Genomic DNA, 17,523 nt, shown 5'->3' on the forward strand with positions numbered 1-17,523 from the left:
AATACTCTGTATCAGGTAGTAAATAGCTGTTTTGCTGAGACCCTGAGTGACCCTCATTTTCTCCCCCTCACTTCACCATTGTCTCTTTTGGGATCTCTCCAGACCTATCTATAATCTAGCAACTAAACGGTTAACGTCTGGCCCAGGGGGAGCTTCCAGGAATCCAGTACCAAGGCTAAGCTGGCAGTCTTTCTTTTTTTTTTTTTTTAAAGATTTTATTTATTTATTTGACAGAGAGAAATTACAAGTACACTGAGAGGCAGGCAGAGAGAGAGAGAGAGAGAGAGAGAAGGAAGCAGGCTCCCTGCCAAGCAGAGAGCCCGATGCGGGACTCGATCCCAGGACCCTGAGATCATGACCTGAGCCGAAGGCAGCGGCCTAACCCACTGAGCCACCCAGGCGCCCCGCTGGCAGTCTTTCTGATTGGCCTGTACCTGTGCCATATTGGGCTATAATATTGACTTTTTTCACATCAGCTTGATATTTTTGTGTAGAAATAGGAATTTTGACAGTAACTCTATCGTGAGTGTAAGTATCCATAATCCTCATTAGAAATTAATGCATACTAAAGGGAAGATACTGCTTGTGTGCAATAGAAATATGGAAAAGGAGAGGTTGTATCTAGTGAGGAGCATGAGGGAAATCTTTGGGAGAAAATGGCTTTTGAACTCTAAAGGCCCTTAGTACTTGGATAGGTTTAAATGGAGACAGTCATCACCAGCATGCTGAACACTACTCATTCATTCTCCTTCATCCATTCATTTAGCAACATTTCTTGAACATCCATCATTGAAAGGCAGTGCAATATAGTTAAGAGCACAAGTTTTGGAATCAGTCTTAAGGGAATACCAGTTCTGCACTTAACACCTGTGTGATCTTGGGGAAGTACCTTAGTTTCTTTACATACAAAATGGGGATAATAACAGAACTTCTGAGGGTTGTTTGAGATAATGAACTAATCTAAACACTGGTTTTCAAATGTATGCTTGCACTGGAATCACCTGGAGAACTTGTTAAAAAACATTGTCAGGCTCCACCCCAGAATTTTTGATGTGAGAATTTGCATTTCAGATAAATTACAGGTGATGTTGAGACTGTTGGTCTAGGGACCATACTTTGAGAATCACTGATCTAAAATATTTAGAACAATGCCTGGTGCCTAATAAGTGCTATGTATGTGTTAACTCTTTTTTCTCCCTCCCTCCTTCCTTCTTCTCCCTTCCCTCAATTTCACCTTCCTTCCTTCCTCTCTTTCTATCTTCTCTTGTTCTTTCCCTACTTCTGTCCTTCCTTAATTCCCTCCCTTCCTCCCTTCCTTTCTTATCTATTTAATCTGTGCCATACATTTACCTAAATAGTAGATGAGATAAGAATGAGAGAAAGATGTGATTCCTCCACTCAAGGAGGTCACAATCTAATAGCATCACTTCTTAAATAACTACAATGTTACCTGTACTAAAAGAACAGTGTGATGAGAAAAGATTATCTAGCTAGTTTGATGGATTAGTTTTACTTAAATGATTACCTGTATGACTGAATCAATTAAATTTACTGTTTGGGGAGATTAAAAGACAATAAATTAGATGGATGACTTAGGCTGTTAATGGTATTTACATTTGTTTTTCAGTTGTTAGTATCTTAAATTTCCTACTAAGAAATAATTAATGTGTTAAAAATAGTTTGAGTTGAGTCAAGTTTGAGTATCGAGATCTTGAAAGATAGTCCTCTGTTGAAGATGATTATTTCTGGTTGTGAAATTTTGGGTGATTTTACCCTGTTTCCTTTGTAGTTGATACTATGTTCAAATTCTTTAAAGTAAGTATGTATATATTTTTAGATAATTATTATAAAGAAGAGACTATATTGTACCTAACCTCCTAATCTGTCTCCCTATTCCCATTTTCAATCCCCTGCCATTCCAACTCACTGTCCATACTACATTCTTTTAGAAATCTGAGTCTAATTATTCCAATCTCTTGCCTGAAAATCTTGCACAGCTTTTAAAATAAAGTTGAGAGTCCATCATAGAGAACCTGTATGATCTGAGGGGTCTTCCCTGGCATATACTGCCCCCACCTCAGCCTAGATTGTCCTTTTGTTTAATGTTCTCAAGCACCCTGTCTGCTTTGTCATAGCAATTAATACAGTTATAATGATGTCCCTATCTGTTTGCTTTTTTGTTTAATGTTTTCTTTCCTCCTGGTCTGCATGTTCCCTGAGATCAGGGGCCATGTCTATTTTTGAATGAGTGAATGAATGAGCTATTAATCAAATAATTAATATAGAGTTTCAGTATGTAGTCTCAAAATTATATTGTATGCAGTAACCCAAATAGCCACACAGTGTCACTAAAGTTTTAGTCCTTTGGGTGAAATAGGTGAATAATTTTTTTTTTAATAGGTGAATAATTTGACATGAAATTATGGTTGGGAAATTTTCTTAAAAAAATTTTTTTTTTTTTTTAAAAACTAGGCTCTTTGACCAGCATGGGGGCTTGAACTCACGACCCTGAGATTAAGAGTCACATACTCTAACAACTGAGCCATTCAGGCACCCTGGTCCAGAAATTTTCTAATTTGTATTCCAGTTTTTCAATTTTTATCAGAGGCTAGATTATATCTCTCTATATTGGCTTACTCTTTCAAGCAGAGGGAATCTGTTTATAGTAATATGTATGTAGGTAGGGCAAGGGTTTTATAGACCTATCAGACTTTAAAAATTTTTACTTTAGTAGATTAGTTTCAAAAAATATTTTTTGAGATACTGTGGCATATTTAATATTTAGTAAAAATGAGTTACTTGATATATCTTTTGCCTCCCAAACTAAAATATAACTTTTAGAGAGTATAGATAGTTATCTTTTTTTTTAATCCCTCCTCTCCAGCAGAACCCTATGTATGGAAATTTATATTTACTTGAATGAATGAGTGAATTAATATCCCTTTTTTAGGTCTTCTACCCAAATCTTAGGGTAATCATATTTTAATTAGCCTTTATTAAAAAAAATAATAATAATATCGGTACAAGTATGTAATGACAGTAGTTTTCTTTTCTCTTGAAGCTACACATGGCAGTACTTACAGTAAGTACACACTTAAAGACCAAATCCATGTCTCTACTATATTGTTTTTTGGCAAGTAAAACATTAAAACAGTACTATCCCCACTTCTCCCTGAAATTATCTGCCCTATGACATTTTAGAATAAAAAAAAATAGAATCTGCCAGAAGTTTTTAAAAAAGATTTTATTTATTTTATTTATTTATTTGACAAAGACAGAGAGACACAGCAAGAGAGGGAACACAAGCAGGGGGAGTGGAAGAGGTCGAAGCAGGTTCCTGCCAAGCAGGGAGCCCAATGGGAATTGTGGTCCCAGGGCTTGATCCCCAGACCCTGGGACCACAACTTGAGCTGAAGGCAGATGCTTAATGACTGAGCCACCAAGCCGGCCCTAGAATCTACCAGAAGTTTCAGTGAAAGATCACAAATTATGTATTTCTTAGGTATATTACAGTACATGGGAAAGTATATAGTATATACTATCTGCTTCACATATTGGTTATCAGGATTTCATTTTTTTTGAATTATTTTATACACACGGGAGTTTTTTGTTTTTGTGGTTTTGTAGCTTTCTTGAAATTTTGTGTGCTTCTGAATATAACATGCTATGAATAGTTAAGAATAGAAAGAAAATAAGAAGATAACATGGAGAGTCTTAGATATTTGATTTATTTAAATATTTTTAAGCCATAACAAATTATCTTGAGATATGTATATCTCATTCCTCAATTAATAGAGCACAAATTGAACTTTTCACATAGAAAATGTTTTCTGTGAGGAATAATCTAGTAAATTTCAGAAATTAAATGTTATTTATTTCTCCTTAAACAGCTTTACACAAATCCCAAGGAACCTGAGGTAAGAACACACATTGAGATGGAATTATACTTAAATATATTTACCTGAGTTGAGGCTGTTGATTATGTTACTAGATTACTATATGAGCAAAGTAACTTGTCATGAGCTCTTTCGGTGTGTTTTGTTATAAATGTCACCGATTCTTTATTATGAGATTTTAAAAACTACTTAGGAATGTTAAAAAAAAAAAAAAGGCATAGAGGAGCCTATTCCCTAACATGTTAAAATTTAAGATCTCTCCATGTATAAAACTATGTTTTATTATTTATTTTAACTGATTCCAAATCCTTTTTGTTTGTGGCCTTTTGGAAAAAAAACAGCATAATTCTAAACTTTTCCCCTTTTTGACAACTAAATTCTCCCTTATTTGACCTTTTCATAGATTTCAGATCTTCTTCTTTCTCCTAATTTCTTCCCTATTGAATCCTACTCATTTTCAAGGCCAATTTATGTTCAAATCTTCCATGAAATCCTCTTGGCCTATGCTGTTCACAGTAATTTCCTCCTCTAAATTCCTTTTCTGATGGGACCCCACAATTTAATACTCTCAGTTGATTCATGTAGATTACTTTATCTCTTCAATCAGATTCTGAATTCTTGAGGACAAGTGTCTTGTCTTATTTTCTGTCTCCCAGAGTGAATATCATAGTCCTGGACATGTAATAGTTACTTGTACTACTCTGTGGCAATGGCATAGAGATGGAGAGAAAAGTCCTTGGTTCTATCTTTTCATTCTCTGTACTTTCCTCCTAGTTTTCTTTCCTTCTTCTCTTTCCTTCTTCCTTGCTTTCAATTTTCCTTCTTAAGCCTATGGATTTAGCCTAATTGGTAGCATTCCTTTCTTGGGAAGATTATAAACAACTGTTTGAACAAGTTGGAGGAAAACTGGTACATACAGGTGGGTAAAAATTCCTCAATGCCTGAACTACCCCTTTTTATCTTTGTCTCTTGTTTAGTTTCAAAAATGCCTTTTTTTCCCCCCCGCCTTTAGGTTTGAGGGGAAGTTTCCCAAACTAAAACTTTCTGATAAATTATAAATAAAGTGGTCATTTTCTTAATGCAATGAATTATTTTGTTTTCTTATGTATTTAAAACTCCTAATCTGAAAGTAGTGCTTTTGACGTAGTAAAATGCTGGGCTTATTGGGCTTAACTACAGAAAACTCTTAGAGTATGTGTGTGGAGGGGTGGGGGTGCTGTTAAATGAGGTTTGATGCAGGCAAAGTAATGAAGTTAGAAAACAAAACCTTATAATATGAAGTGCTGAGCTATCATTTATAACCTAGAAAAAAATATTTTGAATGCTTATAGATCATTCCATGTAGCAGTGATCTCTAACCTCTGTGTGTTCGTGGTACACTTTAGACTGCTAGAAATTTTAGTGACCTGTTTGAGGATATTAAAAGACTCAAAACACACCAAACGAATCAGCAATAAGTACAATATTACTATGGAATAGCAACGTTCACAATGTTTAAACATATCCGTGGGATTACACTATTTTATAGTTGATATTTATCATCAAGTTGCTGATACAATCACTTACCTCCCTAATCTCATTCTTTTTTTGTTAAAGATTTTATTTATTGGGCGCCTGGGTGGCTCAGTGGATTGAGCCGCTGCCTTCGGCTCGGGTCACGATCTCAGGGTCCTGGGATCGAGTCCCGCGTTGGGCTCTCTGCTCAGCAGGGAGCCTGCTTCCCTCTCTCTCTCTCTCTCTCTGCCTGCCTCTCTCTCCGTCTACTTGTGATCTCTCTCTGTCAAATAAATAAATAAATCTTAAATAAAAAAAGATTTTATTTATTTATTTTGAGAGAGAGAGCAAGCGAGAAGAGAGCACATGCAGGGGAGAGTGGCAGAGGGAAAGGGAAGAGCAGACTCTGCCAAGCAGGGAGCCGCCAGGCGTGGGGCTCGATCCCAGGACTCTGGGGTCACAACCTGAGCTGAAGGCAGACACTTAAATGACTGATCCACCAGGCTCCCCACTCATTCTTTTATATACTCACAAAACAACATTCTCATGTAAGCACAGTCTTTTGGTGTTTATCTGATATTGTGCCATGTTTCTTGACTCCTATCTGTAGAAGTATTTCCTTCCCTAATCAAAACTGAATAAACAATAGCAATATTAATATATACATGAAACAAAAATATATTTTACGCATGGATTAAAAATTGTAGCAATCTTGTGAAGAGTCATAGTACAATAATTGCAAACCTCTGTCTTATATAAGTATGCTTACTGAGTTCAGGGGCCAATGGAGTTTTAGACATTGCACGAAGTTGTGGTATTTCTGTACTAGAAGTTTTGTTCTGGTTGCTCCATATCATGACAGAGATGAATTGACAAAAGTGACTAAAGTAGTGAAGAGGGACAGTGTAGCTTTCCTATAGATAAACACTATGCATGGAGAGTATTAATAAGCTGTACCAAAATGTAAATATGTTAAGGAAAGGTTCACACAACTTAATGCATGATAGTATGGGGGGCCACCTGGGTGCTCAGTCGGTTAAGCATCTGAGGCTTGATTTCAACTTAGATCTTGATCTCAGGGTGGTGAGTTCAATCCTGGTGTTGGGCTCCACCCTGTACATGGAGCCTACAAAGAATGGCTATGTATCAATACTGTGAGGACAAAAATCTTACTGTTTCACCGTCTATTCCTTTGTGCCTATTGGAGGTGATCAACATCCATTTTTAATAGATTGTTTCAAGAACTGAAATATACATGGTTACTGTTTCTAGCCACAATTTGGTTTTAGAAATGTTGTCAAAAAAATCCTTGTAGGATGAAATCCTAATTGATTGTGAACTCTATCCTGACTATTTAATCAGTCAATATTAATTGGGTTCTCTTTATGTGCCTAGCACTGTTCAAGGTATAAAAACACAGGAGTTAATGGGATAGACAAGGTCCCTGCTCTCTGGAAGCTTGCATTCTTACATCCTTAGGGGAGAATAAACAATAAACCAACAAAAATGAGCAAAACAGTTTCAGATAATCCTACTGCTATGAAGAAAATAAAAGAAAGGTAATGTGCTGGAGAATACTGAGGCAGGGAATGGAGGAGGAAGGATTGGAATATAGTCTGTGGAAGGCTTCAGAGCTAAGCCTCAAAGGCCAGAGGAATCAGCCTATGCAGGTCTGTAGGAGGCAATGGCATGTGACTGGCAGAATAGCACAGTGGTTAACATTGTAGGTGCTGGAGTCAAATTCCAGCTCTAACACTTACTAGCTTCATGTATAATGAGGATAATAATACCTACATCAGAGCATTGACTGCATAAGAATGAATAAATGTAGAGCATTTAGGGCAGTGCCCAAATATCATCATCAACTGGAGACAGCATGTTCCAGAGGGTAGCTGTACAAAGGCCCTAAGCCAGCAAGGCATCTTGTGTGTTCATGGACAGAAAGGGTGCCCTGAGCCTGAAGCTTAGTGGGTAGGAGGGAAAGAAGCAGAAGATAAAGTCATAGAGGTAGACAAGGGACAGATGTGTAAGATCATGTGGGCTAAGGTAAGTTTTTGGATTTTGTTCTAAGAAAAATGGGAAACTGTTGGGGTGTTTTAAGCAAAGGAGTGACATGGTCTGACTTGTATTTTCAAAAACGCTTTTTGGCTATAGAACAGAGGATGAATTACTGAAGGAATAGTTTGCAAGCAAGGAGATCAGATGAAGTGAGATAGTGGTGGTTTGGACAGGATGATAGTAATGGATGGACTTAGAATATGCTTTGGAGATAGTCCTGAAAGGTCTTGCCAATGGATTGGAATGTGAAGGGAGGAGAAAAGGTTACATATGTTATTATTGCTTTGGTATCTGAATATATTCAATATGATTAACAGAAATCATTGCTGTGTGGTTTAAAGGCCCATCTTTATGAAGCGACACATTAATCTGAAAAGCAGGAAAATGTTTTATGCAGTATTTAAGAAGAGACTAGTGCCTGCTGTAAATGTATCTTCTGTCATAATCAGAGTCAGATTGAAGTTATATGGAATTAGCATCTTCTGTAAGACCATTGTAAACATAACTCTCCCATGAATTGCTTCAGGGACCAAATAACATGTTAATAAAATTATCAGCTGCTAAAGGATCTATTCTTGTTATAAATAAAAAAATAAAAGGTAGCTCAGAGCATCGAAAAGCTAGAATTTGCTGTGAAACATGGGCAGGCAGGAAGAATAGACATTGTTTGCTTGGCAGGGCAATTACATGCAAAATGAACAAAGAGAGGATGCTGTGTATCTTGCCTATCTGGGGCGAACCTCTAGTATCACATACCTCTCCTACTATACTCACAAAACAGCCTTCTAAATTTTGTTTGATTTCCCAAGTACACTGTCTTGCTAGAAAAATATTTTTTTCTTTTAAATTAAATCCACTACAAATCAGTTGTCTTGAGTTTAAGCAGCATGATCCAATTTCTCCAGGACTTGATAACCTGTGATTAACCTGTTTTCTAAGGTTTTAAGATCAGTAGAGTGGGGGGAACAAGTCTTAGAGTAAAGTAAGAGAAGTACTGAGGCTTTCTGATCAATCTAACATCCTCATACTCATAGTATGTAGACCATATATTGAAACACATGACTGAAGGACATTTTTTGTGTTCTGACTTAAACTTACACCCTTTGCCTGTCTTTTGGACCTTCTCCAGATCTGTGGACAAAGCTATACAGTGTATATGGGCCAAACTTTGCTTCAACTACAAGACAGTCATTTTACATGAAGTATGTCTCTTATGAGAACATGTGTCCCTCTTTATTTCTAGCTTTCTAAACAGTGAGGAGAGCAAATAGCAGTGGTATCTGAGTTTTTAGTGCAGGATCCAAAAAAAAGAGACCTGATGTCATAGATCCTGGTTTCTTTTTGAATTTTTCTAGTTTCTTGTTGCCATTCTGGTCTTCCCTGAATTACTGTAGTAGCCTCTTAATCGCTGTCATGGTTCCCACTTCTTCCTTCTTCACTATAATGATCTTAAAAACATGCAGATTATTCCCATGCTTAAAACACTTCACTGTATTTCTGGTTTACTTAGAATAAAATCCAGACCTCTTGTTGTGGCCAGTAAAGCTCCACATCCTCATCTCCTACATTCTCTTACTTGCTTACTCATCACCAGCCACTTGGCCTCCTCTTTGACCTGAAAGAGGCTTGCTTTCCTGATTTAGAACTTTGCACTGCTGTTCCCTCTGCCTAGGATACACTGCCCTCCCCCAGATCTGCACGTGACCCCCTTTTGTCACTGAGGCTCAGCTCAAGCATCATCCTTTCAGGGAGGCCATCCTTGGCCTTCCAAACCAAATCAGTACCTCTGCCTTCTATTCTCTCATAGCTTGTGCTTCCTGTTGTTCACAGTACTTACTACTATCTGAAATTATTTTATTTTTTTACTTATTTATTGACTGTCTCTCTCACCAGGCTGTCTATTCCAGAAAAACAGGGACCTTTTTTGTCATGTATACCACTTTGACTCCGGTGCCTAACACAAAGTAGACATTTGATAAATATCTGTTAAACGAATGAATGGTTTCTCAAACTGGTTTCACTGTCATTTATGTATGCCAGGTCAGGTACTTGATGCTGTGTCTTAGGCTCTCCAGCTTTGAAAGAATAACAATAGAATTTGCCATCTAACTCATTTTTAGCATGGAGGAGAAAAATTAAGTTATCTTTATATCTGGAAATATTACTCCTGAATAATGTCATGCTGTGAAACAAAGAGGTATGTATGTAAGTAGTATAGTAGGTATACAGTAAAAATATTCCTCACCTATTACCAGATAAGGTTCTGGATTTCTTTTTTGTAAGTAATTTCTTTCTCTATTCCCTTTGACATTTCTAGAAAGTGACTGAGATATACCAGTTCAAATTCAAATACACAAAAGAAGGAGCCACTATGGATTTTGACAGGTAGAATCTAATTGTTTAATGAACATGAGAAATAGGACTGAGGTAGACATAAGCTTCTTGAAGCCATAGATAGGCTTTATATTTCCTTTGTAGCTTCCCCAATAATCCTACAAAACCCCTCTATTATTAATAATAGTAATAGTTGTTTAAATTTCTGAAATCCGTGGATGAAGTTGGTGGGAGTAGAGTCTTCCTTTCCCTCCTATCCTCCTTTCTCATAGGTTATGTTAGGGGGGTCTAAAGGCAATTAAGTTTGGTGGTTAAGAGTTCCATTTCCTAAAGCAGAGACCTAGCTTGAAATACTCCATTATTAGTCTAACTTTGGACAGATTACTCAACCTCCCTAGATATTAGTATTCTCATCTGCACAGTGGAATTAATAATATTTACATCATATGGTTGTTGTGACTATTAAATTACAATGTACATACAAATCTTTGCCCATGCCTGTCATGTATTAGAAAGCCAGTAAATGGTACCTTGTGGCAGTGGTGGTGATGGTAGTGGTCCTTGGAGCCAGTGGTGGTTGGTGGGTGATGTAGCAGTAGAAATTATATTAATGAGATTGTCTACATGGTGTTGATTGAAGAACTTTGTAAGATTCTACTTAGATACTAACCTGAAGTTTCTTGCTATGCCAAGATATTAATCTCCTTTGCCCTCGATATAGCCAGACTGGATCTGGAGTAGATGAAACCCCTGAACATTATAGATGCAAACATTCTCATCTACTTCTCCCAGCATGTCATACAAATGTAATTTTTTATGTGTGTCCCTGTATGGAAAAGACTGAAAAGCACTGCATTTTCCTATCGAGTTTATAATACCAAGTTTAGATATACTAATGGTTTAAAGAGGAAAGTCAAGAGTATTTGCTTAAAAAGATTCCCAGTGTAGGAGATGTTTTATTGAAGAGCAACATTTTTTCCTATCCCAGTAGTTATTAGATTCAGAAAGATCTAAGTTTTGCTGATGAGACGGAATAGAAGTGGAGCAGGTGGATGAAAAGGCCTGGGTGGTGAAAAGGCCTGGGTGGTAGAGGGATCCCAGTCAGGGGAATGAGTGCCCATGAAAAGAGCAACTCTGAAGAGAAATGTGGCCTAATTCTCAATTTTCTGCTATTAGCTCTGTCTTATCATTTACTGCAAGTTTGAGGATTTCTCTCTGAGATTCACTTCCTTAATTATCTTCTTATTTGTAAAACTTACAGCACTAAGATGTACAGAAGAAGTAAGTTTTAGGAATGAGAATTAAAATATTAATTATCATAAGCTAGCATTTATATAACATTATACAGATTGTACAGCACTTTTCATGCATATTCTCCCACATTAAAAAGTTGCCTTTTACTCTCCAAAAGTTAAATATAAATGCTACTGGCAACCAGATTAATCTCTTTTGTTATGAAGGCACATATGCCAAGTGATGAGCAGTAAAACAGAAATGGCCAAATCTTTCAGCAATTTCAGAGAAGAAAATGCATATTACTAATTTCCTAGAAACCAAAGGTAGACATTTATTTAAATGATTGGTCATACAAAATCACCTTATCACCTCTTGTCTTTAAAAGAGTGCAGGGAAAAAAAAAAGAGTGCAGGGAAGTCTTGAGTATGATCTTACATGGATATGATTTTATAAATATGATGTATACTGAGAGATCCCATGAATGAAATGCTATAGCCCTTCACTCGGGTTACCTATTTCAAATTGGTTCAATTTTTTTTTTTCAAATTGGTTAAATCTTCATAGAGAAAACTTTGTTGTTCAAAATCAAAAAAAGAGGAAATGTATCCACTTAATAATGTCTGTTTTATGAATCTACGCTTCCTGCAGTAGCTCAGTTATTCAGGATTATGATTCATTATTGAGTGCTTATTATGTGAAAGGCATGTGCAAATATATTGCAGTGATAGTCCTTCCTAGAAGCTACTCAAATATGAGACCAATTTGGGAAGAAATTTTTGGAGAGAAATAAAAAAATATTTAGAATCAGAAGGTAATTCGATTCAACTTGTACATTCATTCATTAATTCCACAAATGTTTACTGAATATTTACTGTAGCTGGCGACAGAAAGTACTGTGGACACGAAAGATAGAGCTATGCATAATCTAGAGGGGGGCATACAATTATACATAGGAGTAATGTATAGGAATTATCAGGGAAAACTTCCTTGAAGAGGTCTCACATAAGCTAACTATTAAAGGATGAATTCAGGAGAGTCAGGAAAAGAAGTGGGAAAAGCAAATACAAGCAAACAAAGTGAACAACATATGCAAATGCACGTGGGTTAGAAGAAACTGGGCAGTAAATGCAGATGAGGTTGGAGGTGAGGGTGCGGGTGCTCATGAAAGGTATTGTACACCTACCTTCTTGAATTTGATTGAAAGGTGATGAGTGTACTAGAAGAATTTTAAGCAGGAGAGTGACAGGAGCAGATTTTTCTATTAGGTATATTATTGCAGTGGTGGGATAGAGAATAGCCATTGTTGCAATCCATGTAAGAGGAAGGGATGTCTCTGACAAATAACCAGACAGTAGAAAGGCCCAGAGCTGATGACCAATTTTCCAAATAGAAAATCTGGAGAGGTGTAGAAATGTGTATAAGCTTATTCCACAAAGTGAGCTAACTGACCTAGAGTGTCTAACTCACTTGACAAGGTCATTCAGTTAGTTAGCAGCAGACCCAATATTAGATTTCAAGTCTCCTAATTCCTAATCCATTGTTCTCACTACTATGGCATGTGGTTATTTGTAACTCAGATTTTTAAAAAATCAGGTCATATTTAAAATGCCTTACAAAAACTTGCTACTTAAGAAATCCATTGTATATACATTGCAAAAAGTACAATCACTGCTCAAATTTACATTCTAAAAATGGTCTCAAGTGTCCTGATGTTTACTTTATATTTATTTGATCATATGGTAAAGAGTTTTGTTCTTTTTTAAAAGATTTTCAATATTATATATGATAGAAAAGTATGCTGTTTTTCTATATGGTTATAGCAGTAGTACAAGCTTCGAAAGTGGGACAAACAGTGAAGATATTAAGAAAGCCAGTGTTCTACTGATCCGTAAATTATATATACTGATGCAGAACCTTGGACCCCTTCCTAATGATGTTATACTTACTATGAAACTCCACTACTATAATGCGGGTAGGTGGATACCTCTAGTTAAATTCCTTCTTAAGTGTCAAAGTAATATTTTATATATAGAGATTTTGTAAATATCTGAAAGAGATATTTGTTGCTACACATGAAAGATTAATTTGGCTTCTATTGAAACTCACAGTTTTCTTGGTTTTCTGCCCTTTTCATTTTGCAGTGACTCCACATGATTACCAACCCCCTGGTTTTAAAGAAGGGGTAAACTCGCACTTCCTGCTGTTCGAGGGGGAGCCTGTAAACCTGCAAGTGGGATTGGTCTCCACTGGCTTTCATAGCATGAAAGTAAAAGTCACAACTGAGGCCACCAGAGTGTCTGATTTGGAGAACAATCTCTTTCAGGAGAACAGCACTACTGAGATCGGTCATCAGGGTCTAGACTTTGATGAAGAAGAAGAAGAATGCAACAGTCACGTAAGTCAAAGCTTTATAGACCCTCCATTGCTTCACTTAAACCCAACTAACATTTTTAATTCCTACCTAGGTTATATTACCATAACAGTCCAGTGGAATATGTCAGGTATAAAAACTAAGACAAAATTAGCCTCTGGCCTTGGGGAGTCTTTATTGTAAAAGAAGTACTGTCTTTAAGAAGGGAATATACTTCGAAATTCTCCATGACTAGGAGAAAAAAAAGTCTTTCCAATATACTTCTTTTATAAAAGGTATCCACAGACTTAGAAAAATTGGGTTTTTCTTTTTTTCACTTATAGGTAACATTTTTAGGACTTAAAAAATATTCTACGTATTATTCATACTCACTGGAGGAATAAATAAGTTCTTGATTACTGGGATAATTGAGTGGGGGAATGTTGGGGGAGAAAAAGTTATGGATAAACTCAAGTTAGAGTGAAAACAATATGATAGTCAACTGTTGGTTATGTAGAGAGAGACAAGCTGTGGGGCTAAGTCCCTGGGGAAGGCCAGGGGTCTGGAGTGTTTGGAGCCACTGGAGCCAAACAGATAGGGCTTTGAGCCCTTTACTTTTCTACTTCCTCCATTAGAGACTTGGAGTTGAGTACTTGCTAGGGCCCCACTTTGCCCTAGGTAAATCCACACCCTGTCATCCAGATAACAAAGTTTACTGTATGTCAATGTTGTATTAAAAGGGTTCTGAGTTAGACAAAAAATTTTCAGACTGCTTAATGGTAGGTGATGCTATATAATAATCTTTTCAGGAGCTATTTTCAAATTAGGATGCTAATTTATTTGCTTGTGATAATTTGGGTCCTACTTAAAGAGATACTGTAGTAAATAACTCTTGCAGATTCTTCTGGTTCTTTAAATCTGTGTTATATTTGATATATTGAAAAGAGGTCTTAATTAATATAAATAATATAACCAAACAACAGGATTTTGTTTTTAGTATTTTCACAATGTCACACATGCTAATGGCTTTAAAGTTTGATGCAACTCTTCTGATTCTGTTCAGGAAAATGCAGTTAACATAGATTAGTTAACAATAAAGGTTAAGAAAAGAAAAGAATGGACATGTTTCAACTGAATTTTTATCTTTTAAAATTGAGAATTTATCTTTTACCAATGGGAATGAAAGTGGACAACTTGAAAATGAATAATTCAATTGATAGATTAAATAAGATATGTGATAACACTTTCCAAGCATATGTTTAGTAGGAACTATATATACAAAATCAGGACTTTGTGGTAAACTCATTCAATTCAACTTCTCAATTATATGAAAGAATTTGTTATGTCCAGTGAACAGCTTACTGACAATTTGTCACTAAAAATTCTATTGTTTTCCTTTATGGAACATACACATTCATACACTGACATACATATGAAGAACATTTTATGTTTTTAAAAATCATTTTATTTTGAAAATATCACTTACAGCAGAGTGTATGAGATAGTACATACGTTTAAAGAATAATGAGACATCCATGTAGCTTCCATTAAGATTAAGAAGTAGAACACTGTCACTTCCTCAGAAGCCACCATGTGACTCACTCACTGTACCACTCACTGCACCACTTCCTTCTCCAAATGTAACCCTACTCCTAACTTCTATGATAATCCTTCTATTACTCTTCTTTATAATTTTACCATCTATGAATATATCCACTTGTTTAAAACTTTTATATAAATGTAATCATACTCTTAAGTTATTTTTCTATGATTTGCTTCTTTTGCTTGACCATTTATTTGTGTGTGGTGGTTCATTTTTACTGCTGTAGAATTATTCTACCCTTTATAGACATTCTTTCTTTCTTTTTAATTGTTACAAGCCTTCATATACAAATCTCCTGGTATATATTTGCAAGAGCATCCCTAGAGAATATACCATAGATTGACCCTGCTCCTCCCAGAGGAACTTACTTGCAAAGCCTAGATACAGGGGTGGGTCAGGCCAGGTGAAGACGTCCAATCAGTTGGGCGTGCATATATCTACTAGGGTAAATTGAAATTCAATTGGTCACCCATGTGTGACCTAGCAGTTTATTTCTGTGTGTGGCAGACTTAGCATGACTGTGTAGTTTTCTCTGTGTATTGCAATCTCATTGGCCACCTGTGTATAGCCCGGCTAAACTACCGCTATAAAAGTTAGTTTGTGAGGCTGGGAGGGGTCGCCTCTTTGCAAGAGACGGCCCTGAGCGGTCAGTATGATTCTTGATGCTTGGCGCGAAATAAAGCTTTGCTTGACCTTCGCTTTGTATCAGTCTCGCTCCTTTGATTATGCCCTAACAGGAACAACCACTTTGGAAAACAGTTCTACATTACTAATAAAGTTGATTTTGTGAGTTTCCTTTTTAGTCTCTTAATAGTATTTTGTGACCACTAATAGTATTTGAGAAAACTAGTTATATTAATTTTAATGTACTCTAATTTATTAATCTCCTCATCCATATGTGGCAGTTTTTAAATTATATATAATGTATTATTTTCTTGGCAGTTTTCATTTAAAAATTTTTGTCTGTTGGGGCGCCTGGGTGGCTCAATCAACTGAGTATCTGACTTATGGTTTCGGCTCAGGTCATGTGATCCAGCCCCTTCCTGGACTCCATGCTTGGTGGGGAGTCTGTGAGATTCTCTTTCTTTCCCTCTCCCTATGCCCCTCCCCTGATTCTTTTCTCTGTCTCTATCTCAAATAAATAAATCTTTCTTTTTTAAAAGATTTTATTTATTTATTTAACAAAGAGAGACACAGTGAGAGAGGGAACACAAGCAGGGGGAGCAGGAGAGGGAGAGGCAGGCTTCCTGTGGAGCAAGAATCTTGATGCAGGGCTTGATCCCAGGACCTGAACCGAAGACAGATGCTTAACGACTGAGCCACCTAAGTGTCCCTCAAATAAATAAATCTTTAAAAATTTTTTTGTCTAGTCCAGGGGTGCCTGGATGGCTCAGTCAGTTAAGCATCTGACTCCTGTTTTGGCTCAGATCATGATCTTGGGATCATGAGATCCAGCCATACATGGACTCCACACTGAGCCTGGAGTCTGCTTAAGACTCTGTCTCCCTCTTCCTCTGCTTCTAACCCCCGCTTGTGGTTTCTCTCTCTCTTTCTCAAAAAAAAAAAAAGTTTTTGTCTATTTTGAATTTCACAGAGGTATGGTCTATGTTCTTCTCTAAAAAGGGGAAATAAGGACAGGAACAAGAAATTTTTTAAATTATAAAAGACCTCTGTGAATAACTTTATACCCCAAAATATAAATACCTGACATTTCTCTCCCTGACATTCAAATATTCATATATTGTGGTATGAAGTTATTCATGGAGGTCTCTTATAATTTAAAAAATCTCTTTGTTCCTATAGCTATTTCCCCATTTTCATATCTGGTTGCTGATTATTTGTGCCCCATTAGTTTTTCTTGGTTATATTTGCTAAAAATCAGTATTTATTATTATTATTCAAAGTCATCTTTTGGTTGTCCTGATCACTTTTTTTTTTTTTAAACATTTCATTTACCTGGGACACCTGGGTGGCTCAGTTGGTTGGACGACTGCCTTTGGCTCAGGTCATGTTCCTGGAGTCCCGGGATCGAGTCCCGCATCGGGCTCCCAGCTCCATGGGGAGTCTGCTTCTCTCTCTGACCTTCTCCTCGTTCATGCTCTCTTTCACTGTCTCTCTCTCAAGTAAATAAATAAAATCTTTAAAAAAAAAAAACAAAAAAAAATTTCATTTACCTTATTTGAGAGAAGGAGCAAGCACAAGCACATAATGGGGGAGGAACTGAGGTAGAAGGAGAGGGAACCTGAAGCAGACTCTGGGCCTTGTTGCAGAGCCCCATGTGGGGCTTGATGTCATGACCACAAGAGCATGACTTAAGCTGAAACCAACAGTCAGATGCTTAACTAAGTGAGCCACCCAGAGCCCCTGTCCCATCACATCTATGGCTTTTTGTTTTCTGTTTCGTTCATGTTTTTTTTTAATTTTTTATTTTTTATAAACATATATTTTTATCCGCAGGGGTACAGGTCTGTGAATCACCAGGTTTACACACTTCACAGCACTCACCAAAGCACATACCCTCCCCAATGTCCATAATCCCACCCCCTTCTCCC

The 17,523-nt window shown here is 36.7% G+C and overlaps 1 protein-coding gene across 3 annotated transcripts in view; it reads left to right on the forward strand.

Annotated features, from left to right (window-relative positions):
* The window catches only part of HORMAD2 (HORMA domain containing 2), a 97,470-nt gene that overhangs the window by 19,228 nt on the left and 60,719 nt on the right, over positions 1 to 17,523 (forward strand). For 2 of the 3 annotated variants that reach the window (XM_059408803.1, XM_059408802.1), the window contains exons 6-9: positions 3,891 to 3,917; positions 9,766 to 9,833; positions 12,839 to 12,990; positions 13,160 to 13,413. In XM_059408803.1, coding sequence (XP_059264786.1) covers positions 3,891 to 3,917; positions 9,766 to 9,833; positions 12,839 to 12,990; positions 13,160 to 13,413 — 501 coding nt within the window. The remainder of the gene's footprint in view (positions 1 to 3,890; positions 3,918 to 9,765; positions 9,834 to 12,838; positions 12,991 to 13,159; positions 13,414 to 17,523) is intronic. The other variant, XM_059408804.1, reaches the window with a different exon arrangement.

The sequence above is a fragment of the Mustela nigripes genome, chromosome 8 (genome assembly GCF_022355385.1).
Source record: "Mustela nigripes isolate SB6536 chromosome 8, MUSNIG.SB6536, whole genome shotgun sequence".
Taxonomy (NCBI): Eukaryota; Metazoa; Chordata; class Mammalia; order Carnivora; family Mustelidae; genus Mustela; species Mustela nigripes.